Raw genomic sequence first — 20,444 nt, forward strand, 5'->3', positions numbered from 1 at the left:
TTCCTTATGGGAACGTACATAAAATTATGTGGTGGCGAAATAAGAAAAAGGCTTCATCTTGCAGCTCAATGCACTGGGGACCTTTCGAGATGTCATTGCAAGAAGTGTCTTGATCATTTGATGTTGGAACTTCCAACTTGTTCCGATGGAAAAACCGGAGCAATGGTTTGTTCTGAGAGTTGCTGGGTAGCTTTCTCATTAGAAAGTACTTACTTTAGTCAGAGTTACTGTGCTCTATACAGTAACCACATATACCTATGAAGTAAATTACAGACCATGCTAAATATGAAGTACTGATGGAAAATACTTCAAAGTTTTATAATAATGACTTGAATACGGATGGAGCGGCCACCCGATTCGCCTCATTGCCATTGATTCCAGCAATCTGAGAAATGAAATTAGAATATTTATTATGTGCAATTTGATGATAATTACTTCAAAAAAAGTTGGGATTTTATAATTGAAGAGACATAGAACCTCAATTGGTGAGGGCAATGAGAAGTAAGATTGATAGGATGAAGTTTGTTTTTATTTATTTTTTAATTTTTTGCAGTTGAAGATGGGTAGGGAGAAAATAGTCTAGAGATTAAATCATTTGCAGAGATGTTTTCGTTGTGTTATGGACTCTGGAAATATATGTCCAGTTAGAAGGCAATTTGAGAAGGGAACATAAAAATTTATGTAACCATTTAACTGTATCCTCCAACATGTGAGAAGGCAATGTGATGACTAGTGAACAAGCATTAGACCACTCTATCTTTTCCTTTTTGTTTTAGTTAAAGCATTTCTAGTACCCAATTCAATAGCTTTTTTTTTCGTCAAAATCGAGTTTCATTAAATAGAAGGCCAAAGTCAGTTACACTAACCAAGGGAGGCCTTGAGCACAGGCAAGCAAGTCGTTTGCCTGAGGCCTCCAAATTAAGAGGGCCCCAATTTTTATAAACCTCTATATATACATATATATGTTACTTTTAAAAAATTGTACTCTATTGATATTATATTAAGCCTAATAAGCCCAATTATTTACTCCAAAACTAATAAAGAAGAGGAAACTCAATAAAGGACCAGTTATTAATGCTAGGTTCATTTTTATACATGATTTATCATGTCATGCACTCAATGTTTTGAGTTAATTCTTAACATTTTATAGCTTTTATAGGGGTTTTTTTGTTCCGGCAATTACTAATGGGCATGGGCTGCTGTAAAGAGCCAAATGTGTGAAATTGCCCCTAGTCTGAGTTCAAGAATTAGACCCCAAAAGTGTTTCGAAATGGTAGTTGAGCCTTAGGAAACACCTTGGTCTTCTTCACCAATGAAACCAATAGTTGCTTACAGATAAATTCTTGGCTTGGCTTAAGAAGCTTGTGGCATGGAAGCTAAGCATTCATGAGTTTAGCATGAGAAAGAGAAAGACCAGGTTTTCTACGAGAAACAGAGGTTAAAGCAAAGGATTTTGTGAGAATTTGCTGAGGAGAGATAGAGAGACAGAGATTAGGGTGGAAGATTGGATGCTTTGGGTAATTTTCCAGCAGCTTGACGAAGGGTTCGTCAGGCTTTGGAATGGCTTACCATAGGAGAATATGGGAAGATATGGAGGAATAGGGCTCGAAATTGAAGGGTTCCGAGGATGAAGGTGAAGCTTGCTCTCTCAGGATGTGTGTTTGCCTTTTTTTAGTTGTTTTACTGGGTAGAAGGTGCTTCCCTTTTATAGGCGCTGGAAGGTCCTTCTTCCCAAGAAACCCTTGTTGGTTCTCTCTAATTTTGTCAAGTCTTCTCCTCCATTTCTCTTCTCTTCCTTCGATTCAACATCTTTTTATGAAATCTCCCCCAATCCAAATACACAGAGATGAGATTTTTGGGAGCTCTAGAGTCTTCCTGCAGCTGTCCCTGTGGAATCTCCTATCTTTGGGTATCTTTCCTCCCTTATTTCATGACAAGAGCTGGTAGGAGAAATGAATGGGTATTGGCTCTCATCTGAAGGGTGTTTTGCTCAAGTATCCTTTGGTTTTTGGATGACCTATGTTGGGATTTATTTTTTGCCATATGCTGGAGATTCCTAGCAGCCCGCATACATAAGTAACCCTTGGCTTTTGTCATGGTTTTGTCTCTAGCCATGTGCTGGAGACTTTCAGATATTTTATAGGTCACTTGGGCCATTCTTTAAGGTAATAGGCTAGTTCACTAAGGGGATGGGCCAATGGACTATTTTTACTAAGGTGATAGGCCAATTTTTTGAGGTAATGGGCTACCCTTTTCTCTCTTTTATGCTTACCCACATATTTGGGCTCAAGAAATGGGCTCGAGTTTTGGGGCTCCCAAGCAGCCCAAAACTTCCACTTATTGGCCCATCAATGGGACTCGTGAATACTCGTAACCATCCATACCACAACCGGCTTAGCAAGCCCCAGGCATTCGCGTAGCTTAAGCCCACTTAAGCTTGTAGCGTGGCGTGTTGCTTATTTGCTTGGCGTGGCACGTGTTCAAGCGCATATGACGAACTCTTGCGTACCAAAGTTGGGTTTCTTCCCAAGTTAGGTGTCGTACTAGGCTAGAAATATATTTGGGCCCAGCTTTGGAATTTTTGGGCCTCAACAGCTTTTTTCTTCCTTTTTTTTGTTTTTATAGATTGTACTTTGGTTGGAATAAATGTGAGTTAAAAGTGAATTATTGAATATAAATTTTGATTTTGCTCATTTTTGTAGGTCAACTTCTTGACCATGGATCACCATACTTTGGTGCTCAAATGAGGTGAAGCTCTTCATGGAACTTGTTCCAATAGATGTTGACTACAACATGTCCAAATGTGAGCTCCATTGAATAAGTATAGCCTAGCCGACCGATCTAGCATTGATCCTAACTCTGGAATTGTGGTTTTGACCACCTTTACCTCTATTAGATGTCACCCTTTCTTTTCTACTTGTTACGACACCACTTGGTAACAATATTTTACCTAGGTAAGTTGATCCCTCTTAAGGTATTAAAAGTTAAAGAAATGATGAAATGGGGACATTAGCCATCCTTGCTTTAGGAAAAGGTTAAGCATCTTATGGATTGGTGAGTTGGCAAGGGAGAGAGGGCAGCTAGGGGGAGGAAATCATTCGAAACATTCTAAAACGCTTTGGAATTTTTGAAAAACGAGAGAGAGAGAGAGAGAGAGAGAGAGAGAGAGAGAGAGAGAGAGAGAGAGAGGAGAAGGGCATCAGCAACCAAGAGGAGGAGAAGAACTCCACCATTGAAGATCTTGTGCCTTCATCTTCAGAAAATATGTAACTACTTTCTAGTTTTATTTCAAGTTGTATTCACTATGAACATGAGGAACTAAACCCCATATCTAGGGCTTAGGTTGAAGCCCTAAATATGAATATTCTATTGTTTTGATGCTTGAGTTAATGGATTCCTATATGTTGTTGATGAATTCCTTTTCACTGAATTAATCTATCATTGATGTATATTTTCCTTGATTGATCACACTTGAAAGCATGCTTCTTGAGATTGTTGGGATTATATGTATCTTCATGTTTTCCTAAGCAACTAATGGATGAAGTAAGAATCATTCATGTGAATTGGTTTCTTGAATGTCTAATGTAAACATCATACTATTAAGGTTCTTGTGATGTTTATATTCTTTTCAAACTTAATGGGTTTCTTTATATAATTAAATCGAAGTACTAAACGCATCTAGATTGATTGTGTAGGAAACACAAGTATTGTAGCACTAAACACGCACTTTACTTATCTTAGAGAGAATCAATGCATCTTGAGTCATTAAGTCTTGATTGCGAACATCTTCATAAATGTATCTAGAATTCATAACTTAAGTATCCATAAACATGAGTATGATTGTTTAGGGTGGATTTCGAAAACCCTAGTGTTTGTCACCATATTAAATTACACTTTGTTAATCACATTTGTTGATATTGCTAAAATTAAATTCGCCACCCACACCCCCCCTCCTCCCCCCCCCCCCCCCCCCCCCCCTCTCATTTTGTATGTATGTGTGTTGTTTGAAGGTTTGAGTGTTCTTTGTACTAAATTCTGCTCACTTTGTATATGTTTTTAACATTTGGCCCTCTTCAAGTTCTTCATTTTTCCGTGCTGAATCCAACCATATGAAGAACGTAAACTTTGGATTAACGGTTTGAAAGTTACAGGTCAAAAACGGGACAGAGGTCGAAACTAGAAAACAGAGGAAGTTCATAAATTCCTCTCTGACCTAAAAATGCTTCAGTATCCGAGTGATAAAGAAGTGATACAATGGTGATAAAGTAGTGATAACGTGGTGATACAAGAATGATACAAAATGCTGATTGTGTTTACCTTTGGTTTCTTATTTTGTTTCATTCCTTTCACTTTTCTGTACTCATTTCTAGTATTCGATTTGTATTTAACCTTTGTGTTGTATTAAATAAGTGTTCTTTACGTACTCAAACTAGACCTTTTGAATAAGCCTCCAATTTCTCGTGGGAACGATCTTGTATTTACAAATCTATATTTCAACATATTCGTACACTTACAGGTATTTTTAATTGGATGATTAGCACATTAATTTGTGCCAATTATTAATACAACAATTATGTTTCTTTAAAAGTTAAACTAGTTTAATAAGTTAACCTAGCAGCATATACTTTAGCAAAAATTTAAATAAAAAAAACATACTAGCATATAGGAAATTATGCTGTACTCGACAAAAGAAAACAAAACAAGCACTTTATTAAATAGAAAATTTAGCTTAACTCCTTGAAAATCATTTTTCCTCAATTACAACCCATCTCTTTATTTTTGTTTGAATAAAATTCTGTTTTTTTAAAAATAAAACCCGATGACTATGATCCAACTCAGCAAGTTGCCTAATCAAGTGCAAAATTGAATTTATTGTACCTTTTCGATTTCTAAGATACTCCCAACTAAGCCATTTTGTATATTAATGTAGGAACCAATATAGAAACAAATTTTAATTGGATTGTAACTAATGACACACGTTAAATTTGGAAAGATCTCCAAATGGCTGTAGAAATTAATTTGGAAACTTTTTTTAAATTTAACAATAAATTCATATTTAACATACTTAATCAGTTTATTTAACCCAAACAATGCCTTGAGCATTCCAGTAGAACAAACATTTTCTGAAACGCACTATTAAGTTTGTTAGGCAAATAGAAAACAGGTGGACGTTGTTGAAAAAAATTGCAAGGTTGCTTAAGTAATAAGTTATAAGAAAACATTTCGAGCAAAGTATTGATAAAACTTGTGTAAATCCATGGAAAAGTTAAACTCACAAAATAGACTCGGAGCTTTTTCTTTTGGTGGCAAACTACACACACGGGTTTAAGCATTCATGCAAATTTTCTGTTATAATTGTTTCAATGGCCATTCAAAACCAATAGAAACATTATGTTGCAGAAGAGTAAGAGTCCTCTAATGCGGGAATCGAATAGAATGTGAGACAGCGTTCTAACGACCCATGATCAAATTTGAAGGTTGTGTGATCATGGTTCCAACCCTGTCTCACACTTTCGATCCCACATTATTGAAGGCCTCAAGGAGTGGATACAATGATAAAGAAAGAAAGATAGATAGATAGCAGATTATGGCAAGAAAACTGCGGGACACTGTTTGGCCCCTGCAACAGAGCAAAAATGAACCAAACACAACCCTTTTCTGGCACTTGAAATACATTAGAATGGAAAAGTAAACAGAGTAGGAGAGTTTGATATATAGCACAGACATGCTCTCCATCATATCTAGAAATGTTTAACTAATTAGTCCTGCTTTCAGTTTGCTCTCTTTCTTCCTGTATCTCCTCTTCACTTTGATACATCGTTGCTTGCGACCCTCCCTTCCTTTCCCTGGTAATATTTCTGGATTCTTACACTGTATAATGCTGCTGGATTGTATCGATGTCCAGGCCCTTTAGCTTCACCACCGACTCCACATGTCCCTTGAGTGTGTGAAGCTCCCGAAGTCTATAAACCACAAAATCAAAAGATATTTGCTTTCAATAAAATAATGGAAAACGGAATATATTATCTTCTACGGGGAAATGTTTTCTTGCCAAACAGTCTGATATATTATGTCAATATGCTGCTAGACTGTCAATCTGGACCATTGAGCTAGTTGTGTGGATTCAGATTGATAGTATGGCCCCATAACATACTAGATATCTGGCAAGAGAAGATTACCCAGCTTTCGTGACTTCGAAAGCAATGTTCTGAATGGTGGCTTACCTTGCAACTTCGGCTCGTCTCTTGGCCTGCTCAGCAATCTCAGACAGCTCTCTGTAGCTGCTCTTGTCATTGAAGAGATTAGCAGCTTCTGGTGCCTGGAGACCATGCAGGGTCCTTTGAGCAAGAGCCCATTGAGCTTCTCTCTCCTCTTTTCCATAATCTTTCTTGGTGGTAAAGGCAGTCTGTTACAATAAGAAAAAACATTAGAAAACTTTGACTTCTCTCATCAAACTAACTTAAATGCATAATTCAAAATAGATGTACCTTGTTCTCAAGCAAGTTAAGCCAGGCTTTTCCACTCAAGATGTAACGGATGGCGAACTTCATCACATCGAGTGGGAAATAAAAGACAATACTGTAAATCCAGATGACACCGGCCCATCCCCAACCAACTCCGTGTATTCTTGCAAAACCCCAGTTGGCATACACTGCTACCAGAGTTGCAATCTGAAACGGGATAATCGTTAGCTTCGTAAAGCAGCATTATGACAATAAGTAGCAGGGCTGTGCTTGGAACTAACTGGTAAGTTGGTAACATGTATAAACACTTTCTGTGATTTCAAAAGGCTTGGAAAGGATATGCATGGGAATGTTCTTACCAGCTGTGCAATCATGAAAGCACCGAGTAGTAGCAGTCCAGGGCGTTCAAGGAAGGACCAGCTGCGGGATCTAGTCACGAAAATGAGAGCCTGACTCACAATACTCACTTGTAGGTATAAGGCAGCCATTAGTTCCTCAGGACTCTCTCTTATGGATCGTACGCCAAATTTGTCCTACAACAGAATGAGCAGAAAATGCATATTGGAAACTGAACTTCATGAAAGTTTCTGTAAAACAGACGGAGCCAAAAGAATGCAAAGAGTATCTTACAGAGAAGAAGTCGGTTTCTTTTATCAACCAGAAGAAGATAACAGTCATCAATGCCAAGTAACCTCCAAGCACAATTCCGGTCGCAAATATCTCTTTCAATTTCCAGCTATCAGGCAAGGGGGATGGCTTTACTCTATCCTTTGAGATTGTCATAATTGTGCCTTACAAATTTAACAAGTCCATGGTGTCAACAGTCATAATTCTCAATACTGTTTTACAAGTTCACTTGATCAAAACTCATTCACTTGATAGAAGCTTACCGTCATTCAATATGGCAATAATCAAAACCATGAAAGGTGAGAAGTCGAACTTCCATATCAGTGCGATGAACATGAAACCAAACTGCAATGTTTGCCAAAAACAAAAAGCAATTAGATCAAGGCTTGAATAGAGAAACAAACCACAAATTTTAAACCACCACTGTTTACTTACCACAATACGGATTGTGATGGAAACTGCATAGATCTGCAAGAAAACAAAACAGAAAAACAAAGAAAAAGTTGCAGTTCCGAGTCATAAACTGTTTCTTCAAACCAAAAAGTTCAAAGTAGTATTTTGAGAAGCAAGGCAGAGCAACTAACTGTGTAGTTCTTCATTCTCTGGAAAATAGCTCTACTGGTCAACACTGCACTAATGATGACACTCAATCCGGGTTCTGTAAGAACAATGTCGGAAGCACCTCGGGCAGCATCTGTAGCATCAGCAACAGCAATTCCAATATCTGCCTTCTTCAATGCAGGGGCATCGTTCACACCATCGCCAGTCATTCCACAAATGTGTTTTCTCTCTTGCAACTTCTTCACAATTTCATATTTGTGCTCTACAACAAACAATATTGTGTTAAAAAACCAAACCAAAAAATTGTTTTTCTCATCAAAATAAATACGTGAAACTCTTTCTCATTTATCAAAGTAGTCACCTGGAAACACTCCGGCAAACCCGTCAGCCTTCTCAATTAACTCTTCTATAGGAAGGGCAGCTATGCTTGCATCCTTGTCTTGGCCAAGTAAGGAAGCAGATGGGTACATGTTTGTTCCCATTCCAAGTCTTCGACCAGTTTCCTTGGCAATGGCAAGTTGATCACCTGCAGATATAGAGACAATTGGCAAGTGAGCACAACTACATACAAAACAGAAAATGAATGCATTAAGGGAGGATGGAAATGTGAACTGACTTACCTGTAATCATCTTAACATTAACACCGAGATTAAGAGCTTGGCGGATAGTTTCTGCACTGTCATGTCTTGGAGGATCAAAAAGAGGCAACAATCCAACAAACTGCCAAGGACCGCCAGCACTTTCTTTTGATTTTGCAGGTACTTCCTGTAAACATATATCATTAGCAATGGTACGAGGGTGCTTTAATTCTTAGAAAACTGAACAAATGCAAGACAATACTAAATACATTAAGGTTGCATATAAAACCTGTCTAGCAACAGCCAATGACCGAAGGCCACGTTCAGCATATTTATCAATAATGGCAAAAGCCTTCTTCTTGAAATCCTCTTTACAGTTGCAGAGGGTCAAAATCTGATAAAACACATTAATTAATTAGTATGGCGGTAAGAACGCTTACATTTTGACACTGTAATGCAACTTTGGGGCATGTTAAATATAGGGAAAAACAGAAATACCTGCTCAGGGGCACCTTTGCTTGCTCTGTGCCAGTTTTCATCACCATCAATGTAAGTCAAAGCAGTCCTCTTGTCCACAGGATTAAATGGTAAGAAGTGCACCTCTCTAATACCAGCTCGGGCCTGCATAAGTACGAGTTCACCAGATAAGCACATTTGTTGCAAATATTCCCTCCCAGAATTAATGAAGAAGCAAGTACAGGGCTGACAATAAGAAAATTTGGTAAATAGTTATACCTCCTTTGGATCAGCGAGCATTCCAACCATAGCAGCATCAATGGCATCCTGGTTTTCTGTTCTTGAGGACCTTGCAGCAAGCAAAACCACATGTTCTTTCTCCACACCCTTTGCAAACACCTCAACAAGGTTTTTATCAACACTGAGCTTGTTAAGAGTTAGTGTTCCTGTCTTATCACTGCAAAGCACATCCATACCAGCCATTTCTTCAATGGCAGTCATCCTCTTGGTGATGGCACCCTGCTGAGACAGCCGGTGAGACCCAATAGCCATTGTCACAGACAAGACAGTGGGCATGGCAATGGGAATGCCTCCAATCAAGAGAACCAAGAGATTGTCAATTCCATCCCTGTACTTGCGGTGCTGAATTGGGTACATGACTACGATCTCAATCAACATTCCAACCGCAATGGAGCAGATACAGAAGTTCCCAATTGCAGTGAGCACCTTCTGGAAGTGTCCAACTTGGTTAGTGCTGTCCACGAGATGTGCAGCCTTCCCGAAGAAAGTATGAACACCGGTGGCAATAACAACAGCTTCAATTTCACCCTGCTTGCAGGTGGAACCGGAGAAAACTTCATCGCCGGGATTTTTGGTCACTGGAAGTGATTCTCCAGTGAGGGCAGATTGATCAATCTTTAAAGGATCACCCTCAAGAAGACGAGCATCAGCTGGGACGATATCTCCCAATTTGATGCTGATGATGTCTCCTGGAACCAGAATGGCAGCATCCTCCTCACTCCATTTTCCATCTCTAAGCACCTATTTATTGGCAACATGAAACATAAAGGCAGTCTCATATCAATTATCTGTTAAATCCATCTGCACTGCATAAACAATTAAGACAAACTCTACAACTGACTAGTTGTTTAAAAGTCATGACGCATGTCACCACTACCTTATCATTGTCAATATTCTGAGTACTTTGTTTAAATCTAGAATTCTCAGTATGTTTACCATTTTAATCACATTGGTCCAAAGCATGGAGGTTTCCCTACTAGCATCCAAAAATGAGCATATATTTACTAACAAAAACAAAATTCATGCTCCCTAAACGTTCAGTAACTTCAGTACGAAGATAAATTTCAAGTGCTCGATTTTAATGAGGCTCTTATTTGGTGTCTGCCATTATTACCTTTGTCTTAGGAGCAAGACCAGCCATAAGGGCAGCAGCTGCATTTCCAGCATTGTTTTCTTCAATGAAACTGATGGTGGAGTTGATGACCAGCAAGCAGACAATACCAACAAAGTCTTGCCAATCTGGGGGCTTCCCATCTCCATTGGCCAGAGCAATTGCCATAATGGCTGCAGCTTCCATGACCCATGACAGAGGATTCCACATGAACCCCAAGAACTTGAGAAATTTGCTTTCCTGTTCATTTTTGTAACACAAATTCCAATTCCATCAGAATTTGAAATAAACTATACTCAAATGTATTGTTTTGTTGTTATTTTACTGAACAAGTTATATTATTAAGCAAAAAGGACCTTCTTCTCTTCTAGTTTGTTGGGACCAAAAATCTCTAGCCTCTGGGCTCCTTCCTCTCCACTTAAACCTTCTCTGGAACATTTCAACTGTTCAAAGACTTCCTCAATTGGAATCCGCTCCTGTAAACGAACTCATTGTTAGGAAAATTGGAATATGTAAGGAAAATCCAGAAACAATCTTCATACGGTAATACTATTTGTACCGATATGATCAGTAAATACGATACATGTAAAACAACGTTCATAAGAAATATACTAAAAAGAAGCCAACCAAATTATAGCTGTTACAGGTACATACCAAATAAAAAAAATGATAGTTGGTACAAGTTAGACAAGCAAGTGTTGGCCAGAATCACAACGGTCGGAGAATCACATCTATGAGAACATGTAATGTAACATGCAAATAAGAGTATAGCCAGTTCATTGGTTTGAAATTCTTTTGAGGTCCACATGTGATATTTCCATGCATTAATATTACCCGCAAATCCATTACAATTTTATTTTCTAGATTGGTAGATCCCACCCCAAATTAATGCATGAAAGTACCAAATCAACCCATCTCCCCCCAAGATATTTCAGATATTATCTTCTCTATCATCTGTTTACAAATTTTAAACCTCAAAATCAAAATCAAATCAAGTTTTGTTTTCTTTTATTTTTGGGGATTAATGTGGAATATTTATCCGACGGTCGAATCGAGCGAGTCAACTCGGCACTCAATGTACGAAGTGTACAGATTATGGTATTCTAAATTCTAGCCTTGGGATGCTACCCAATCACAAAAGTGTTGACCGACGCCAAACATAACATATGCATTTTATTTTATTTAAAATAATTAAAATAAAAACTGTTTGTGTCAGTGGGCAGCTCAACTTTTCAACGCCGGAGCCTGTTGGTGCGTGTTCAACACGCGCTTCAGTACCCGAAAAAATCGTTGGGATACGAGAGTAAATAACAAAATAGTCCAAGGGCAAGAGAGGTATGAGAGAAGAATACAAATACGAAAAAATAACTTTTAATTTAATTAATTTAAAATCCAGGAAGAGATGAGTGGTGTCAGGGCTGGTGAGGATGCTGAGTGTGAGAGTTAGCTCAAAGGAAACGGTTCAATTCTTTTAAGAAAAACAAAAAGAGAATTTCTCAAACAGGGAAAAGCCCAAAGTACCACGGAAAGGTACTCCCAAATTCTAAAGCAAACAAACAGGGCACATAGAGGGAGGAGAGAGAGAGTGAAAGAAAAAGAGAGAGAGAGAGAGAGAGAGAGAGAGAGAGAGAGAGAGAGAACTTATATTGATATATTAAATAATAAAAACAAACGTATTAACCCTAGTGGACTCAACCCCTCTCTGTCAGTCACATGTGTAGATCCATTCAATTTGGATACTACCTGAAGATATATTTTATATGGTCTGCTTGGTTGGTGAGAAAATTGAAAACTTTGAATTTTGAGATGTAAGAAAAAGGTTTGTGATGAAAAACCCAGGTGCAAAGTTTATGACTTAAAAGACTTGTTAAGTATGCATGCAACTAAGAAATTAAGAAACATGAAACAAACATAGTTTCGTGACATTCAGTCTTCACTTTGTTGGTTCGAGCTAGTTCGAAAAAGAAAAAAAATACAGACTTGCAAAGAATCAATTTGGAAATAGAAGTATATATTATTATACATGTGAAGAAATTCAATACTCAGATCTGAACATCAACCAAATATGAAACAAGCAAAACTCAAAATTCGTTAAGCAAAGGAAACAATTCCATGTATGGCCTAAAACCCAGTTGGTCTAAAGATTAAGCAAAAGAAACCCATCTCAAGAAAAGCAAAAACTAACAACAACAAAAACATGAAGAAAACCAAGAATCCTATATTTTCCTGAGAAAATGAGGGGGGAAATGAGGAAGAAACATATATGTATATATACCAGATCAACAGTCTCGTTCTTGATCTCCTCGAGGCTGATAGCCTTGTCTGTGCCCCCCATCTTTCACAAACTTAAAAGCAGAACCAGAGCAAGCAAACTAACAATAAAAATGCTGCAATTTTTTTTGGTTTATGTATCAAAAGGAACAGACAGGGGAAGAAGATTTAAAGGGCATTGAATGAAATGTTTGAATCCCAAGATGAGAAGAAGAAGAAGAAGAAGAGGGAGACAGATATGAGGATTGTGGAGAGGGGGGGTTGTGGTGCCTCTGGTTTTATACGTCTCTGAAGGAAAGAGAGAATTTGATCCCGCCGTTTAACCCCGTCCCCTAAGTGGGGCCCTCTATGACTTTTAATCTATCTCCTATGTCAAATTATTATTTTCTTCTAGTTGTTATTTATTTTTATTATAAACGATAGTTTAAACTACAAATGAATGAAATTTTTCACATACATACACAATCATGACACCGAGAGGATTCAAATCTCAAACTTCTAATCTACAAGTTAACTCCCTTTCTAATTCTAAGTTGTAGCAAAAAGAATGGAATAAAATAAATAAATTAAAGAAATAAAAAAAATAAATATTATGTATTTTAGGTATTTTAGAGTCTTTGTTTCTCTTCTTTCTCTGATAACCGGTGACTTGTCGGTTGCTGTTGCTGTTGGGGATGATGATTGTTTAATTGTTTTTATGATAGGGATTGCCTTGGTGTTCTGACCTCCCCACCTTGCAAGGCTCACACACCCAATAAAATGGTCCCAACCCATTGCTTTGCTGACATGGGAGATGTCATGCACCACGACCAATTGCAAATTTGCAAAAGGCGTATTTGGTGAAATGTAAATTTAGGGGTATATTCAATTGTGATTTTAATAAATTGTTTTGAAGTTTAAAAGTACGGTGGTATTCAATTAGGATTTTTAAGTAATTAATAAAAAGTAGTAGTTCCTACCTTAACTATTTCGACGGCGAGATTCTAAATCTATGGATTTAGATAGTATTATGACGTGAAATTGTTTGTTTAGACTATAGCATTTTATGTATGTGCAAAGAAGTAAAAAGGAATAAATTAGATGGATTTTAAATGGTTCCTTGTATATAGTCATTTCAAATGTACTACATCTAGTTATTTCAAATGCATTCAACCTAATTTTATTCTTGTTTTAAAAGAAAATTTAGCCTGGTTGTCAAATCCAAATTCAAATCCTTTCTTTTAAATCCCTTCATCCAAATGGAGCCTAAAAGATTTAGCGTGTGGATTTGAGATATATGGAAAACGTTTCAATAATCTGATTTTCTAAAAACTAGAAAGTGTTTAATCATCTAAATAAATACGTTAGTAGATTATTACTATTAAACATTAAAAAACGATCAAATGTTTATATGGGTCAATATATAATTTCTAATTTGATTTATTTTTTGTGTGGAAATATCTTTAAACATATCATAAGCAATTCAACAATGTGATTTTGCTTATCTTTTTAAAATGAAGGCAGCTTATAGGAGACTCGTTGATTCCAATTTTCAATTGATGCATCTAATGTGTGGTTAATTAATTTAATTACTTAAATATAATTGGTAAACTAAAATGACCCACAATAACCATTGTTGTGAAAAAAAAACACATTATAAATGTGACACAACTCAAATTCAACGTTTATTGGTTCAAAAATGGTTGTTTGATCAAAAGTCATAGTGACCTTAAATAATTGATTAATTTATTTCATTGACCATAAAAGGTTCAATAAATCGCATATTGAGTAAATGGATGAATAAAATACTCCAGTTAAAGCATGTAAACATATTTAGAGTATATAATAGGATATGTAAACTGTATATAAGCGATAGTCTAAATTAAAAGGAGAGATAAATTTTTCACACACATATTACCAAGATGTCATGAGATTCGAAACTGAGACCATTAATTTGCAAGTTAAGGTCAATTATCACTGAACTAAACCCGATTGGCAAAGACATAAGTTAACCCAAATGAAATTTCTCAAAATGTTCACAATAAAATGACATGAACTAAGAAACAGAAACATGTATTTCTGCCATCCACTTAAGAAGGGCCATCTTATTATCCGTAGTGCCCGTGTGGGTCCGCTTATGGCATGATGAGAGTATACAACTAGTAGCACATGGTAGGGATAATTTTTGTAAATATGCTTGGCCTAAAAACATATTGTATTTTATAAATAAGGAAAACAATAAAATAGAGTATAATAGAGTTTTTTATTATTATATGATGTGAGGATTTGACTTTAATTTGGCGGGACCCCCAACAATCGAAAGTCGTCGAACCTTGGCAGCCTAGAAAAACACATATTCTTAATAATAATATCTAAAAGAAGAAGGAAAAAACAACAATAAAAGAGAGGAGATGCCATTTCGCCAAGGCCTCTCCCGACCGTTGGATTTTTGGTTTTTCTTTTCCTTTCTTCCTTTTAGGGGTGGGCATTGGGACCGGAAAACCGGAACACCGAACCGAACCGGTGAAAAAAAAACCGGAAAAAAACCGGTTGACCAAAAAAGTCAACAAATCGGACCGAAACCGGACCGAACCGGTTCCAACCGATTCTGATTCCGGTTTTACAGCTTTCCGCACCGGACCAGACCGAACCGGACCGGTCATATATTTTATATTTTATATTTTTACAAATTTTTAAAATCTAATGCCATATTTTAACTTTTATAATCACTAATTTTCCAAGTTCAACTTCAAAAAATTTCTAAATGTATGAATTGGATTATTTGTTCATTTTTAAGCTAAAAAAATAAGTTATTTATTATAATTTTTTTTTTAAAAAAATAAAAAAATAATTTTTTTTTCAAAAAAAAATTAAATTAATAATAAATTAATAATCCGGTTCAAAACCGGAACCGGTCAGAACCGAACCGGCCGGTTTTTGAAATTTTTTTTGCCTAAACCGAACCGAACCGGACCGATTAAATAATACCGGTTTCGATTCCGGTTTGAGGTGTGAACCGGACCGAACCGGACCGCACCCACCCCTACTTCCTTTGATTGTAGTTTTTTTTTTAATTTTTTTATAATAAAATTTCATTTATAAACTAAAAAGGCATATAAATACCGGCACGAATACAATAGGCTCATTAAAACATTCCTAGAAAAATCATATGGGGTAAACCTAAAAGTAAAAAAGAATACCACACATGTTGTGGACTAACAAGAGAATCCGACACATACTATTTTGGGCTACTACAAAGAAACCGAAATAAATAGACAAAACAACGCACAACTCCAAGCCCCGCAAAGAACAACACACCACAACATCATATGCAACATAGCCAGCAGAAGTACCAAATACTAACTCCTTGATTCTTAATCTAGACTGAGGGATCAAGATTGGCATCTTAGCTTGACGAATTTCCAACACAAGAATATCATAATAGAAACTTTTATCGGATGCCAAGCCCATAAACATTCCAGCGAACACATCAGGAAGAATTGGGAGACTCCTCGAGTTTGGTCTCAGTCACCTTATCAACAAACTTGTCGATGTAAAAAAATCTCTCAAAAATAGTAAGGGCTCGAAGATCCTAGAACGCACAAAAGTCATACAGTCCCAAAAAAAACCTAGATGCCAGCATCTTGTAAACCCCCAGCCTGCACCACCAAGCCATCAAACCACCGGAGAATGAAGGAACCAAGAAGGTAACTGCACACTAACAAAACTGACAGAACAATGATCGTTGTGACGACACTAAGGCAGAAAAACCTAGTCTTGATCCCCAATTCGATTGAAACGAGCCAACACCGCCTCGAGGCTAAGAGAAAAAACGACGCACCAATGGAAGTTGTCGCTCGAAAATTGAGAGAGAGACAGGGAGAAAGTTTAATCATCCATTCGTTTATTCAAACTCAGAAACAACCCACCTTTTTCCCCTTTTATTCAACATTTTTTTTAGCGTTATAAATGGAATAAAAACCGTCATAATCCAGGTTACATTACCTGTATAACGAGGGAGTTTAAATGTTGTAACGATTATCAAGAAGGGAGAATAGGCCATGCAATTAGGGTTGGGCATAGGTTGGTTCATCCCCCAAATCAACAATCGAATTGCCGGCAACACGTAGACTTGGATTGAATCGTCTATGAGTGAAAATAACAGCATTCTTTAATAAATTATGATCTCATTTTTTCCCAATACAAAATTCAAAGTTTCAACTGCGTCTACTAAGAAAATGCCAGGATTAGCGGGAGATGAACGTTCAGGTGCAATGTGCTGTAATTATTTATCTGCAAAAACAATTTGATTATGTTGGTTAATTCTTGGGCTCGTACCTTTAATTCTATATTTTAATTTTTTTTCTTCCAATAACTGTATATTTTAATTGGCTGGCTGCGGTTATAGATTTTCTTTTTGTTTTTTTAATTCTAAGAAACTAGGAGTCTGGGAAGATTACATATTTGTATAAATAAATAATTTATATACACTAATTAGAGTATCATTGTGCCAGGTGAGCATTTTCTTTGTTATAATTACCATGTTAGTTTATTCGCTCTCTTTGTTTTTGGTAACTGGAAATTATTGTAGCTATATATGAGAGCAACATTGCTGTACTTCTCAATTATTTTGATGTTTAAAATTGAAAACCTTATGAAAATCCTACAATCAATAGAAAAATAAAAAAACAATCGTTTTAACCTTTGTTTAATCACCAAAAGATAGTGTTTGTGTGCTCTCCTGTATTGGTCTTCTAGTAGTATGGTAGTGTTGTTTTGGTTATTTGTAATAATTTGGTGGTTTCAGATTGGACTCTCTTCTTAGTCCATAATATGTGTGGTGTTTTTTCTTACCTAGGTATGAACCTATTGAATTATAAATGAAATCCCTTTAAATCTTTAAAAAAACACCAAAAGATATATTAGAATTATTTATGACCAGCGGGGCACGGTCGTACTGTTATAAAATTGAAGTGTCGATTACAACTTAGTCTCATATATCCGACACTACAATTAGAAATGGATTAAGCCTAAACACCACCATCCCACACAAGTAAGAGGTGAAATTTGCTAGTTTCATTTGTGTTAAATAAATAATAATAATAATAATAATAATAATAATTCCTCTTTTCTGGTTCAGAAGAAGCCGGTGAAACTGCTACATCAATTAGGCTTTTTCTGTTTTGTTGCTTCTCCGACATGGAAGAGCAAAATTAGGCTTGGGTGCCATTGGAGGAGTAGGCCAGCAACAGACCACACCATGAGCCATGTCCAAATCAAAACGACTTTTCCTTGGCATATACAAAGCTACGATTACATAACCAACCGGCAATACGGATTGATGAAGCCACAAGAAATAAATATGCAGCGCAACGTGAATTTGGGTTTTGGCTTTTCGAGCCTACAAGATTGGCCTAAATATTTAAAAGTAAAACCTAATTTTTATATATGCACAACTGTCTAACATGTTATATTATAAGTCACTGATGCACAGTAACCGTGACCACACAACGCCAATGGCCACTATTGAGTTGTTGTGGCTTTTACCCCTCCTTTTTCTAGTAGTGGGATATCCCGCATTCAAACATAATTTCAACACTCCTATTTTAACCTCATTCTTGATGTGAATGCATAAAAAAGTTGTAGAATCTCATATGGCGTTTATATGCTTAACAAAGAGTAACAAAATTGATATCTTTTTATATAATTAATAATCGCAGTCTAATAATATAAAATATTAAAATATTTTCATATAATACTTCTCCAGGTTCCCCTACTCTTTTGCCTAGGAGAAATAATCAAATACATAGAAAATTTCCACTTTCAACCTTTTCTGCAATATTTTTCCAACGTTGCGTGAGAGCAGAGCATGAACCCACACCTTAGGGTTTACTAATTAGGACAAAAATTAAATATTTAGGCATGAAGGGGGGGTCATTTCAATGACATCAATCATGGCACCAACTAGGAATTTTGTATATAATATATCTGTAGTTGAAGTCCTAGCACAATTATGGAACTTAAATATTGTGAATCCGACTGCATCTCTGGAAATTCAAAGGGTGATGAGTTCCATTTCATTCATGAGTGTCTTGCATGACCCAAAAAATTCTTTGTCCCACACTCTGAGTAGAGTAAATAATCGAAAAAAAGAAACAGTATTTCAAGAGTTAATTTGGAGGCCAACATAACATATCAAGGCTCCTATTAAATGTTGAGTTTAAACACATCAAGAAAGACGACCTCTACACAAATTTCATACACATTTAAAGCACAACTTGCCTTCGAGATTTCAGATTATAGACATTATTCAAGCTGAATTCAATATTGCATTCTTGCAATTGACTTATTTCATATACAGTCTTTTTACGTAATAGATTTGTCTTAGTGATTTCTCTCAATTTCAAGGCAATTCATGAGTATTGTCATATTGTGATTTTGACGCTTCTAGATCAAGAAGATTTCAACTCTTTAGTCAATTAAAGCATAGAAAAAAAATGAATGGTGTGGATAATAGAACAGGACATGTTGAACTGAATCTTTTTCATGTAAAACTTACTTTATTTAGATCGGGAAAATCATCACCTTATTAACTTAGTAAATGCCCGTAATTAATAACAATTTTATTTTTACTATTTTCAAAAACTGAAAACTGAAAACACTTTTTATAACTTAAGTTTCAAAATCATTTTTATTTTTTAAAACAACTTTAAAGTATTTTTAATTTTTAGTTTCCATGTTATACGTATCAGGAGGCTAGGCAGCGGTTATGCACATGTGCTGTTGAACGGCTAAAGTTAGTTTAACTGTTTCCTGCATCTGTACAAGTATATTTCATTTCTTCACATACATCGAGTAAACTATAAACTATAAACTTATATAATTGGAGCATGCACCAGGGGCTGGAGCACCAACTTCGAAATTTAAACTAAAAATAATAATTTAATAGTAACAATTTTCAACAGCTATATTATATATATATATATATTAGCTAGATCCCAGGGACTTGATTTCTCATTTGTAAATCAAAATCCTTTTCTACTGAATTAAATCCTATTAGCGACAACACCGTCCATATTAGTATAAGTTATATCCCAGACCCTACCAAGGAGGCCAACTTGTGATCAGTACAAAAGTACATTAACTAATATTGAGGCATGCAATTTTTTGTTTCTCGAATTCATTGTCGAACATTAATTAAGGGAGCTGATTTCCCCACTCCCATTTTCTCCACTTACACTCCCTTTTGCTTTATAATAATTTTTAATCAATTTTTTTTCTTTTTTGTTCTTTCTCTTTCCTCTTCTACCCTTATCCTAAATTAATGTTTTAATAATTAAAATTAAGAAAAGTTAACATAAAATAAAAAAGAAGTTAGAGCGTCTTCTTCTATTTTGATACCTAAACCCTCTTCTTCTCCTTCATCGTGTCTTTCCCACTTCTCATACCCATAGCTACCCAATCCTTCTCCTACCCAAAGCAAATACTCTTAATTATTGGTAAAATGTTAGCTATAGATGAAGAACAACAATTGGAGTCTGAGTTGCAGAGGATTTTAAACATGGTGGGCAACAGTGATTTGAGTGGAATGACAGAATTTAGTAATCCTTCAAATTCTCAAGATATTATGCATGGTACGTTTTATTTCTTACTTAATCTAACTTTATCGATTATTAGCAATGAATTAGCATATTGGTTTTATGTATGTGTGTGTACTTTTTGGTTGTTACTCTTGTTGCTATCTCTGTTTAGCCATATTTTTTGGTTTTCAATGAAGTTTCAGCTATTGACCAAAAAAAGAACATGCCAATGGAGCTAAGTTTTTTGCTTTATTTTATTTCTCATGTTATCTGAACAGTCCAATGAAGCATCTAAGTAAATATTTATATTTTGTTCTCGAATGGATCACTATTTTCTAGTTTGAGAATGAGAGATGCCAGATGCAAATGAATCACTAAAGAAATATTTTGCCTATTCACAAAAAATAAAAATTAAAAAATAATAAAAATCCCTATGGTTGCAAGGTTTATCCGTGGGCATGTGTTTTTGTAGCAAGTTGAACACATAATTTTGCCTAGACAAATATACAGTGTTAAT

General features: G+C 36.0%; 1 protein-coding gene across 1 annotated transcript; it reads right to left on the reverse strand.

Moving 5' to 3' along the window:
• Window positions 1-5,324: 5,324 nt before the first annotated feature.
• LOC117621984 (plasma membrane ATPase 4) lies at window positions 5,325-12,643 on the reverse strand. The gene is made up of 16 exons (XM_034352503.1): window positions 12,373-12,643; window positions 10,454-10,573; window positions 10,101-10,337; window positions 8,966-9,727; window positions 8,729-8,851; window positions 8,520-8,624; window positions 8,273-8,417; window positions 8,014-8,178; window positions 7,676-7,914; window positions 7,527-7,559; window positions 7,355-7,436; window positions 7,095-7,255; window positions 6,824-6,997; window positions 6,489-6,671; window positions 6,225-6,406; window positions 5,325-5,963 (listed from the first exon to the last, which is right to left on the reverse strand). Exons 1-16 carry the CDS (start codon window positions 12,430-12,432, stop codon window positions 5,867-5,869), a joined length of 2,868 nt encoding a protein of 955 aa, XP_034208394.1. The 5' UTR covers window positions 12,433-12,643; the 3' UTR covers window positions 5,325-5,866.
• Window positions 12,644-20,444: the final 7,801 nt, after the last annotated feature.

The sequence above is a fragment of the Prunus dulcis genome, chromosome 1 (genome assembly GCF_902201215.1).
Source record: "Prunus dulcis chromosome 1, ALMONDv2, whole genome shotgun sequence".
Taxonomy (NCBI): domain Eukaryota; kingdom Viridiplantae; phylum Streptophyta; class Magnoliopsida; order Rosales; family Rosaceae; genus Prunus; species Prunus dulcis.

Coding starts and splice junctions, on each gene's coding strand:
- LOC117621984 (XM_034352503.1), bottom strand. CDS start 12,432: ATGGGGGGCACAGACAAGGCTATCAGCCTCGAGGAGATCAAGAACGAG. Junction 7,437..7,526: donor CCATCACAATCCGTATTGTG/GTAAGTAAACAG, acceptor CAAACATTGCAG/TTTGGTTTCATGTTCATCGC. Junction 5,964..6,224: donor AGACGAGCCGAAGTTGCAAG/GTAAGCCACCAT, acceptor TGTGGTTTATAG/ACTTCGGGAGCTTCACACAC.